The sequence below is a fragment of the Hippopotamus amphibius genome, chromosome 12, assembly GCF_030028045.1.
Source record: "Hippopotamus amphibius kiboko isolate mHipAmp2 chromosome 12, mHipAmp2.hap2, whole genome shotgun sequence".
In the NCBI taxonomy this organism is placed as follows: Eukaryota; Metazoa; Chordata; class Mammalia; order Artiodactyla; family Hippopotamidae; genus Hippopotamus; species Hippopotamus amphibius.
Window position 1 is genome coordinate 22443811 of NC_080197.1, and position 12158 is coordinate 22455968.

A 12158-nucleotide genomic window follows, 5' to 3' on the forward strand; every position below is an offset into this window, starting at 1 on the left:
CATTTCAAGGGAGTCCTTTTGTCACTACACTTATTCAAGGATTGATTGTTCATTAGACCGAATCTTCACACAGGCCTTAGTCCCTTAATGTGAAAAAGGGTGAGGCGTGAGGACAAAGGGAGATTAAAAAATAAGGTTGCCTACTAAATTATTAACTATAAAACTCTGGGCTAAATCAACATAACTGCAACCAGAACAATAAAGGCACAGCACATCCTAAATCACTTGTGGTATATTTGCATATTAAATTGGAACATTTATGTAGCTGTAGCCTAGAAAATGGCCTTTATTAAAATGTGCCCACAGTTAACAGTTTCAGAGATGAAACTCATGTGGCTCTAAATGCAACACAGCAAACCTAACCTCCTTCTCTTTAGGGCAGCAGTGAGGGCAGTGAAAGGGCTGAGTTGTGGGTGAAGGAGATATTGGAGGCTCAAGAAACCTGGGGCCTTTGACAAAAATCACATTTGATGACCTTGTAGACAAGAAAGAGAAATAAGCTAGATGAGGCACAATTAGGTAAAGTTGTCTTGGGTCCCAAAGGGCAGCTGATTAATTGAGGCTGTTAAGCAGGAGGAGAGTTCTTAATTGTAGAGTTCTTTAACACAGGCTCAAATCCTAGATCCTCCATTTATTTACCAGCTAAGTGACCTTGAGGATTGTTTTTCTTTATTTCTCTGGGCACCAGTCTCCCCCAGAGAGGCAGCTGCCCATTTCAAGGGTTGTCGTGAGAATTAAATGAGATAATTCCCCCCGCCACTTTTTTTTTTTTTTTTTTTTGGCCACTGCACGGCCTGCAGGATGTTAGTTCCCCAATCAGGGATCGAACCCATGCCCCCTGCAGTTGAAGCGTGAGTCTTAACCACTGGACGGCCAGGGAAGTCCTGAGATAACTCCTTTAAAGCACTTGGCACACAACAGGCACTCAACAAAGAATAGGGAGAGAGTTTAGGAACCAGATATGTGATACAGGTTTCAGAGTTTTGGAGACGTTGAGTTCAACAGTATGAAAAAGCAATTTGTAATTTGGGCCACAATAGTAGGAGCGTGCTATTGGTGTTGAGGGAGGTAATAGTTCTGCTCTGCTTAGCACTAGCCAGGCCCTGCCTTGAGTAGTGGTTTCATTTTTGAAAGCCATGTTTTTATAGGGACCTAGACCGGTGGTTCCCAAACTGTGGTCCCCAAGCCCAGCAGCATCAGCAGCATCTGGGAATTTGTTAGAAAATGCAAATTATTGGGATCCACTCCAGCCCCACTGGATCTGAAACTCCGAAGGTGGGACCTAGAAATCTGTGTTTTAACAACCTAATGTTAATAAACATTAGCATGTTTCCGATGCATGCTAAAGTTTGAGAACCAGTGACCTGGATAGAAATACGTGTTAGCGGCAGATAAAGATCTCAAAACCATGTCACCTGAGTCCAGTTGAAGGACCTGAAGATGTTCAGCCTCGAGGAAAGAAGATCTGACCAATCTAAATAAGGGTCAGATGGAAAAAGGAGCTGACTTCTTCCTCCATATCACCCCAATGATGGTTAGGACCAAGTGTGGAAAACATGGGGGAACAAAAATAGCATGGTGGATTAGAGAAAGTGCTCTTGTCTGCAACTAAAAGAAAACTGACCCAATGGCCTAAATCTTAAGGGTTTTATTGATTGATAATAGGAGTCTAGAAGTAGGGAGGTTCCTATTTGACTAATTCACCAGATCAACCACATCCTCAAAAACCCAGGCTTCTCCCATCAGTCTTTTCTGCATCTCAAGTGGATCAGCTGCTCTCCACATGGCTACCCAATGGTGGAAGAAATTCACAGCTCACATGCTCAGACACTAAGAAGCAGAGGAAGGGAGTATGACTTACTTGTGTCTCCTCTTGGGGAACCTTTCCCAAGAGGGACTCCACTCTCCCTCTTGCATCAGATGTCCCCTTGCATCTCATTGTGAATGTGATACACTAGGTCACATGACACTTCTTAAGGATAACGGAATTGCCAGCATTGGCTTAGACCAGGGTTTATTCACCTTTTCTGTGCCATGGACCCCTGTGGCAGTCTGGTGAAACCTAGGGACCCCTCCCCAGAATACTCTATTTAATTGCATAGAATAAAGTGACCAGATTACAAAAGAAACCAATTATATTGAAATATAATTTTAAAAATATATATATTTTTAAGTGATATAGGAATAAACTTGCTTTTTTCTTAGTGTACTAAATAACAAAATCTAGTGGCAGATCTAATAACGATTATAATTTTTAAGTAGTGATGAAAGTAAACAACGTTCTGAGATGCTTGTAATAACTGTTTTGTGCTATGAAAATATTTGTGATTTCCATTGGTGACAAAGTCACAAGTTACTGCTAATGATACTGTGGTTTGTTGCTTACAATCATAATAGAAGGAAATGATAAATTTCAGTTGGAGTTTAATGAAAATAAAGACATAGCTTTTTTTTTTCCCCAGTGCAAGACTGTGAACCCCACACATTCCATCCACGGACCCTTGGTAGGGGTGGTCTGTGGACTCCACATTAAAAGCCCCTAGCTTAGATTAATTAAGATTCACATACTGAGTCTGGGAGCAGGCAGGACTTTACTGAGACAGGTGGCCTCAAAGGAGTGTGGATATCTAAACTACATTAGGACTAACTCAAGCCGAAAAAGAAGTGAGAGTGGGAAGAGGGTGGGAGAGTAGGGTAGAGGAGGAGTGGGGTGAACTTGACTCCAGCGTCTGTTCCGTGTAGGGTCAGCAAGGGCTTCCTTCAGAGGGAGAACACGTCTCATCACTGGAGGACGAGACCTTGTCAAGGGGACTCGGACATACTAGGATTCCTGCCAATGTTGGCATCTTACATACCCCACCCCACCCCCCACTTTATTTACTTTTGTTTCTTGGTTGGTTTTCTTTAAATATTTGTATGTATTTCAAGGTACGGATATAAAACTTGCCCTTTACAAATATTCGGCCTACTGCAATATATCCCTTCTATCCGACTCCTTAGAAGTAACCACAGCTCTCAGCTTAGTCAATGTCTTTTCAGACTACTTGCTATGCACACGTGATATGCCACCAGCTTACAAACGTTCTTGTGTTAGCAGTGCAGATTCCCAGGCCCTGCCCTCCCCCATGCTGGAGAATGAGAACAGCCTCATTGTGCCAGATGCTGAGCTCACAGTGTCCCCTTAAATTTCCCAAAGACACTTGAGGTTCAGGGAGGGGAGGTGGCCCTCACACCACATACCTCAGAAGTGGCAGAGCTGAGATCTGAACCCATGTCTATCAGACCCTGACATCCATGCTGTAGATGCCATACCTGTTGGTTTGCAGAGCTATACCTGAAGGTCCAGACATTTTTTCCTTTTTTTTTTCTAAAGTGGGGTGGGCATATTCCCGGAACCTAGCTTGGAAATGGGCATTCACGTTGAAGTGTTTGGGTGTCTCATCAGTAAGACTTGAGTCTCCTAAATCATTCTCAGGAGACTCCAGACATATATTCAAAACCCAGCACTGGAAACATGAGAAGCATTCACATTAAAGCTAAAAGCAAGGCAAAGATGTCCTCTATGAGTTCCATAATTTAACATTATCTTGGAGGTACTTGTCAATGCAGTTAGACAAGAGAAAAAAAGTAGGGCTTATATAGATCAGAAAGAAATGAGAAAGATGATCTTACTTGGGGATATCATTAATCAAATGAAAAACTATTATAAGCAATAAAAATTCAATAAGGTGGCTGGATACAAAAGTTAAAATACAGAAACAAACAGCACTCACGTTTATGCAAGCTGCATCTGGTTAGAAGACACACGGAAGAAAAGACTCCATCACAATAGCAGCAACAGCAAGTGTTTTGGAATTAATTCTTAAAAATGCAAAGTCTATAGGAAGAAAATGCCTAAATGCTCTCTTCTCCCTCAACATCTTATTATAAAAAATTTAAGACATACATAAAAGTTTAAATAATTATACAGAGAACACCCATATACCCACCACCTAGATTCTCCAATTAACATTTTTTCCTATTTCACGTATATTATGCATATCAGCCCATATATAATCCTTCTATTCATCCAAAAACACGTTATTCTTTAAGTACTCTTTTTAGAAGCACACAAAAGAAGTCTCAAACAAAATGAGAGGGCGTTACCAGGGAAGGGAGTGTTGAGATAAAATAGGAAGACATTGTCATAAAATGTAAGTTCTGGCTGTGTTAATTTATGAGTTTTCCTGATCCTAACTACAATAACAATCAAATTCTTTTTAACTAGACAAGTTGATTCTAAAGTTCACACGGAAAAGCAAAGAAGATTCCAGGCAAGTTCTAGAAACAAAAATTAAACAGAAAGGGAAGTAGAAAACAGCCTTAGAATATATTAAAATATGTCATAAAGCCATAACAATTGAGACAGTGTAGTACCAACCCATGAATCAGATCAAGGGGGTAGAAAAGAAAGTTGAGAAGTGGTCCATATATATGTGGGAGTTTGGAATATGATAATGATGGCATTTCAAATCAGTGGAGGAAAAATAGTATGAAGTGATAGCCATCTAGAAAAAAAATGGGAACCTTATCTCATACTCTGAAGCAATTTAAATCCCTGAAGGGTAAAATTTACATTTATAGAAATGAAACATAATACAGAGATGATAAAATAAAAGATTAATAGATATAAAGTAACTAACAATTTCTGAAATTTACATGGGAGGGAAAAAAACCACCAAAAACAAAGCCAAAAGACAAACAAAAGACTGAGACAAATATTTGCAATTCATCTCACAAAGAGCACCAACAAATCAATCAGATGACAACTAACAAACCAACAGAAAAATGGGTGAAGATTATGAACTGTCAGCCCACAGAAAAGGGAGCATAAATGGTTCTTAACTAGGCAAAAAGATGCTCAGTTTCACTCATAAGAAAAGTGAACATTGAAGCCACCATGAGATCCCATTTTAGCTAACAGATTGACCAGGATCAAAACGTGAGAGTAGGGCAATCAGGAAATAGGGTTGCGCTCTCACAAACACAATTCATAGGAGTGTAAGTTGGTCCAGCTTCTGTAGAGATCAATTTTGCAATATTTACCAAAATTAAAAATGTACAAACTCTTCGACTCAGCAATTCTAACTTCTAAATGTTTATCCTACAGACATATTTGCATATGTATGTGCAGATTTATGCTCTAGGAAATTCACAATAAACATTGTTTATGACAGCACAAGACTGAAAACCACCTCCGTGTTCATCACTAGGGCACTGGCTACATAAATCGTGGTTCATCCACATAATGGGCTATTCTGCAGCCAATAAAAAAAACCCATGTGGAACCATCACCAAGGTAGACTGTTAGGTGGAAAAGGCGAGATGCAGAACTGTGTATGTCACACCATCATCCGTGTACTTAAAAGCACACACACACACACACACACACACACACACACACTAACTGGAAGGAGAGTTAAGAACTTCCTAATGGTAATTGTCTCCTGTAAGAATTGGGAAGTGGTGGATGGGTGGGAACAGAGTGAATTCTGTAATTCTCTATAAATACTCTTTGGAACTTTTCACATTCATATCATGTGCCCTTATTACTTATTCCAAAAAAAATATTTTTTAAAATAGTCAAGGTTGCTTGGCGAGGGCAATTTGCTAGACTATCTGGTGCTAGCAATTCCATGTTTAAGGATTTCCCACACACTCTGAAATACCCCAAGAGTGCCAAGCTCTTCACAGAGCCATACTCAGGTAATCATTACCTGTTATAGCAAATCATTAGAAATAACTTCCATGTCCATCAGGAGGCAAGTGGTGAGGGTAATTGTGGTGCATCCTCTGCTGAAATGCTCTCCAGTTAGCAGCAAAAATGAGATAGGTCTCTAAGTGGCATGTGGATAAGTGAAACAAGTACCCACTTTTATAAAAAGTATTATTATTTTTAAAGTTATATGTGTCTGTTTCTTTAAAGAATCATGTAGTGCAATATTTCTCCGAATATATTCCGCTGGTTACCTCCATCAGGATCCTGTTGGACATATAGATTCCTGGGCTCCACTCTAGAATTACTGGGTCAGAATCTTTGGGGATAGAGCTCCAAACCTGGGTTGCTCACAGGCTGCCATGACTCAGATGGCCCCAGGTTCAGGTGATGTGTGTGCCCCAAAAGGGCAGGGACCCTAATGGGGCTCCTGGCTCATTTCCAGGGACCCTGATGGGGCTCCTGAGCTCCTTCCTGCTCCCCCTAGACCAGGCCTCCGTTATCCCCTGCCCCACACTGGCTCTTCACTGAACTGCTGGGATGATTCTGCATGGTCCCTGCCCTTCTGGTTAGCTGATCACACAGCCAGCACTTACTAGTGACTTGGAGTGCAGTCAGTCCTGCCCTGTGCTGGGAGGGTCCAGCCCCTGGGTCAAAACTTACTGGACCCTCTCTCATCTTCTGAAATGGGGCATCCCTGCCCCTCACTCTAAATCCTGGGATGAAGGATCACGAATAGAGGGGCAGACAGGACTTCCCTGGCGGCCCAGTGGTTAAAACTCCATGCTCCCAATGCAGGGGGCCTCGGTTCGATCCCTGGTCGGGGAACTAGATCCTGCATGCTGTAACTAAAGATCCTGCATGCCACGGCTAAACATCCTGCATGTCGCAACAAAGATCCTGCATGAGAACCAGTGCAGACAAACAAACAAAGTAAATAAATAAATAAATTAGGGGGGTGAGGCCTGATCCTTGCTTTCGATTTCCCCCATTTTCACGCAGCAGGGGATGGAAAGGGAAGTTCTAGGGTAGAGTGGACAGGGGAGCCCTGTGAGGATGCATGCCTGAGGGCAGCTGGGCAAACAGGGTGGGTAGGGTGTGGGCCAGAATTCAGGGCCTTGGAGACCGAGGGAGCTGAGGGGCTGGAGTCACCCGTGAGCATGAGAACTGCCAGGGGCACTAGCTATGGATGTGGGTGACTGAGGAGCTGAAGGCCAAGAGGGGGCCTGGACATCTGAGTTTATAACAAGCACCTCCCCTTTGTTATTCTTATACTGGGGGGGTAACTCACCTGGGGGTGCGAGGGGGGTTTTCTGAGCTTTCAGGACAGAGCCTGGGGACCCGCTTTAAGAACTTCCCTCTGGATACAGAAGATGTGGCATATGTATACAATGGAATATTACTCAGCTATAAAAAGGGATGAGATGGAGCTATATGTAATGAGGTGGATAGAACTACAATCTGTCATACAGAGTGAAGTAAGTCAGAAAGAGAAAGACAAATATTGTATGCTAACTCACATATACGGAATCTAAAAATGGTACTGATGAACTCAGTGACAAGAACAGGGAAGCAGATACAGGGAATGGACTGGAGAACTCGAGGTATGGGAGGGGGCGGGGGGTAAAGCGGAAACTGAGAAGAAGCGGGAGAGTAGTACAGACATATATATACTACCAACTGTAAAATAGTCAGTGGGAAGTTGTTGTATAACAAAGGGAGTCCAACTCGAGGATGGAAGATGCCTTAGAGGACTGGGGCAGGGAGGGTGGGGGGGAATCGAGGGGGGGGCGTCAAGGAAGGGAGGGAATATGGGGATATGAGTATAAAAACAGTTGATTGAACCTGGTGTACCCCCCAAAAAAATAAAATAAAATAATAATAAAAAAAAAAAAAAAAAAAAAAGAACTTCCCTCTGCCAGGTCTCCTGTTTCTCTACTGCCCTCTGGCCCCACCCCCCAGGCTGCCACCTCCAGCTCTGCTCTGAGGTCAGCACAACTTGGCTTTGGCTTCCACAGAAAAATCACAGCAATATTAATAGCAGCCAGAATTTCCCCAAGTGCCTCCCATGTGCCTGCTGCGGGCACGTGGGCACTGGGCTGTCATCAAGTGGATCCCATTTGCCTCAACAGCTTTATTGAGATATAATTCACATATCATACTATTCACCCATGTAAAGTGTATGACATTAAAATTTCATTGGTTTTTTTGTTGTTGTTTACTTACAGGGTTGTATGTCCATCACCCCCAATCAATTTTAGAACATTTCCATCACCCCACATAGAACCCTGTACCCACTAGCAGTCACTCCCCACTTTCCTTTCCTCCAGCCCTGGCAACCACCAGTCTGCTTTCTGTTTCTATAGATATTTTTTCTATTCTAGACATTTCATATGAATGGAATCCTGTAACATGTAACCTTTTGTGTTCGGCTTCTTTCACTTAGAATAATGTTTTGATTATCACTTAGAATAATCCATGGAGTAGCATGTTATCATACTTCACCTTTTTTATTGCCAAATAATACTCCATCATCTGGACACACCACAGTTATTCATCCGTTCATCAGTTCATGGGTATTCAGGTTGCTTCCACTTTGGGGCTATTATTTATGAAGAATGCTGCTCTGAGTGAGTATTCATGAACAAGTTTTTGTGTGGACACACGTTTTCAGTTCTCTTGGGTATATACCTAGGAGTGGAATTGCTGGGTCATATGGTAACTCTATGTTTAACATTCTGAGCAACTGCCAGACTGTTTTCCCAAGAGGCTGCATCATTTTATAATCCCACCAGCAGTGTACGAGGGTTCCAGTTTCTCCACATCTTTGCCAACACTTGTTATTCTCTTTTTAATTCTTGCCATCTTAGTGTGTGCAAAGCGGTATTTCATTATGATTTTGATCTGCATTTCCCTGGGAGCATTCCCATTTTACAGAAAAGGAAACAGGCTCAGAGAGATGAAGAACCTTGCCTGGGATCCTAAAACAAGGGTGGGCAGAGGCAGGATTCTAACCCAGGCACTGTCCTCTCCCTTGAGCTGCATTCCCAACAGAGCAAGAAAAATCCCTCCAGGGAGGTGGGGACCCCTCTGAAGGGCAAGGGAGCTGGAGATGAGACACAGGCCCTTGGGAGAGTGACATGAGATCCTGTGGAGGCTCAGGATTTCCTGTGGAAACCCTTTCACTAGCACATAGTAGGTGCTCAGGACCTGTGAGTATTATTATTACTCTAGCATGAGCCTGTACCCTCCAGACCATCCCAGAGGGACCTGGGCTTCTTGGGGCCTGCTTTGTACTTGGGCATTTCTGGGAGGGACCATGTTCATTGAATAAAGACTGGCTGTTGGCCTGAAAGGACCACAGGTCAAAGACCATCCAGCCCAGGGATACCTGGATTCTGCAACTGCTCCAGAGCCCTGCCTGCTTCATAGCCTGGTTTATCCATGTCCTCATCCAGCCAGCCAGCCTCCAACACACTCTTCTCTGAACTTCAGTTTCCTCATCTCGAAACTGAGGATACACGCCTCCCTTTGGGGCCTCTGTGGTCGTTGGCACAGTGCCTGGGGCACACTTAGTGCTCAGCCAAAGTCAGTCATCATTTCAACAGTTCCCAGTCCCTGCCCTTGAGGGAGGCATGCTCAGTCTGGCTGGCAGGGGAGCTCAGGGACAGGCAGATGCCCCAGGCTCAGTGTGGGTGATGCGCGTGGTTTCTGTAGGTGCACAGAGGAGGCGCCAGCTAGCCATAGTGGCTACAAAGGCTTGACTGATGTGCCCTCAGGCAGGTTCTCAGCAGGACCACGGCAGGTGGGACTCTAGGCTGGGATGAGTCAAGGGGAGTCTAGAGCCCAGGGCATGATGGGAGCAGGGGCCAGGCTTGGCAGAGCAGGGTTCAATAGCTGTGTGACCTTGGGCAAGCTACTTAACCTCTCTGAGCCCATTTCCTCAACTGTAATATGGGGATGGTGATACCTGGGGAGAAAATGAGACCCCTAAAGTGCAGTGCCTGAACTTCCAACCTAGCCAGTCCAACCTTGTGCTCACGTGCTCAGGGCAGTGCTGTTGATTTATCACGCACACAGATGGGACCACAAAATCTTGTCGACGGTACAGTGGATAAATAAGTTAATAAGTTGTAGGATAGTCATGCAGTAATAAAAATGGACAAATTACAGGCACATGAAACAACACGGATGAACCTCACAAATATTGCAGTGCGAGAAGGAATAGAGACGGTGTGACTCCATGCATATAAAGTTCCCAAACCATAGACAATACTCAACTATATTGTTTAAGATGACATACATATAGGCAGTAAAGCTGTAAAAAGAACACTGAGATTACCTTACAAGTCAGGGTGGTGGTCCCCTCTAAGGGGGAGAGGGGGGTGGTCTGGAAGACTCATGGGCAGGGAGTTCAGTTCTGGGGTGCTGCTTGCTAAGGTGGTAGCTCACCCCTCCTTTATCATTTATTTATTCACCAGAGCAAACCTGTTTTATGCGCTCTTCTATATGTGTAATTATCTCAAAATCTGGTACCTGGATTGGCACTGGACAAGGGCTGGTTTTCCTTTGCCTTCTTGTGCCCCCACCAGTGCTTGTTCCGTGCTTGGGGGGCAGACAGCAGGTGAGAGAAGACGCCCAGTGAGGCGTGGGTGTGGGCTGGCCGAGCCCTCCCCGCCTCCCCCTCCCCCTCCCCCTCCCCGGCGGCACTGCTCCCAGACACGAATGCCCCAGAAAGACACAGCCCAGAGGTTTTTTTTTAAACTGCTTTATTCAGGTTGGCTGGTCGTCACGGACTGGATCATGTCTACAGGGTTACCCACACACCCCTAGGCGAAGCCCCCGGCCTCTCCCACATCCCCCCACTGCACCACTGAGGGGCGGCCAGAGGTTTGAGCCGGTTCTGAGGGGGTGTTGGGCCCAATAGAAATATTTACAAGTCACCAAGGGGTGGGTGCCCCCCTGATCAGGAATTGTGAGGGGATTGGTACTGGGGGGCCCTTGGCTCCCAACAGCCCCAGGCCCTTGGGTGGGTTCGGCAGGGGTCCCGGGAGGGGGCTGGGACCTTAGGAGCTGGCAGAGGGGGCTCCTGGAGAGCCTCGAAGACCCTCGAGAGGGTCCTGCTGGTGCAAAACTCTGCGTGGGGCCGTGGGGTCAGAGGGGAAAGGCCCTCCTCCCGACTTGCTGTGTGAAGGGCAGATTCCTGGTCCCCTGCCTCCCTGGTGGGCGGGACAGGGAGCTCTTTCTTAGCATAAGGAGGCTGAACGTGAAGGACCCCCTGAGGCAGTGGGATCTTCCTCTCTCCCAGGGCCCCTGTGAGCCACTCTGCCAACGGGCCACAGCTCTCCTGGGGGCTCTGTGCCCCAGCTCTTCGCCAGAGGAGAGGCCCTGGTTCTGCTCAGGAGATTCAAGTCCGAATCTGGGGAGAGGTCGCTGTCCACACCCCCAGGTCCAAGAAGGGGAGGGTAGGAAGGAGGGAGAGTAAGGCTGGGAGGCCGCGGCTTGGGACGGGATGGAGGACGAGCAAGCAAAGCGAAACACTGGACTCTACTGAAGCTGGTGACGGAAGGGCGCAGCCCGGCCCCCGCCCGGTGCCCCACCCCAGCGTTCCAGGGCGGTTGTCCCCTCCGTGCCCCGGGCCACCGTCTCCGAGCCAGGTCACTGCGAGGGTCTGAAGGGGAAGGATTGGGCGGGGCTTACATGCTGAGCCAAGGGGGGTGGGCGGAGGGCCGACGCGAGGGCCACGGGCCGTCTCGGGGATGGGGAGGCAGCTGGACCCGGGCCGTCCTGTCCCCGGCGGTCCAGCGGCTCCTCATGCACTCGGTACAGCCGTAGGGGCGCGGGGCGGGCCGGCGGCGGGCTGGGCATCAGTCTAGAGGCTGCAGGCCTCCTCGTCCACCGAGCGCTTCCGCAGCTCCTTGCCGGGCTTGGGGGGCGGCGGGGCGGGCGCGGCGGGCGGGGCTTCGGGCAGGTGCAGGACGGAGTTCTCTCCCGGCTGCACCCGCAGGTAGGCCTTGACCTTGTGGTGCCGGGCCTTGCCGTCGCTGAAGTCGATGACACGGCATTCGTAGGTGCCTTCATCCGTCGGCTTCACCCTCGACAAGCGCAGCTTGTGGGAGATGTTGCTCCCCACCACCTTGACCACCTGCGGGCGACAGAGAGACAGTGACCTGGCCGCAGGTGCCCAGAGCCCACTCCATGGGTGCGGCCCCAGAGACACTCCCACGAGGGCTCGCGGAGTTCAACAGCAAAAGAGGAGAAGCAACTTCAGGGTCCATCAACGGATCAGATAAACAGGCGGTAGTCAGTTCATTCAGTGGACTATTGCACAGCAGTTAAAAAGGATGAACTAGAACTAGGCGTCTGAGAGCTCAGGGACACGCAGGGAGTGAAAAGATCTCAT

At 46.8% G+C, this 12158-nt stretch overlaps 1 protein-coding gene across 1 annotated transcript in view; it reads right to left on the reverse strand.

The window, feature by feature from the left end:
* Positions 1-10507: 10507 nt before the first annotated feature.
* The window catches only part of VSTM2L (V-set and transmembrane domain containing 2 like), a 36449-nt gene continuing 34798 nt past the window's right edge, over positions 10508-12158 (reverse strand). The window contains exon 4 of the mRNA XM_057702653.1: positions 10508-11900. Coding sequence (XP_057558636.1) covers positions 11628-11900 — 273 coding nt within the window. The 3' untranslated portion in view covers positions 10508-11627. The remainder of the gene's footprint in view (positions 11901-12158) is intronic.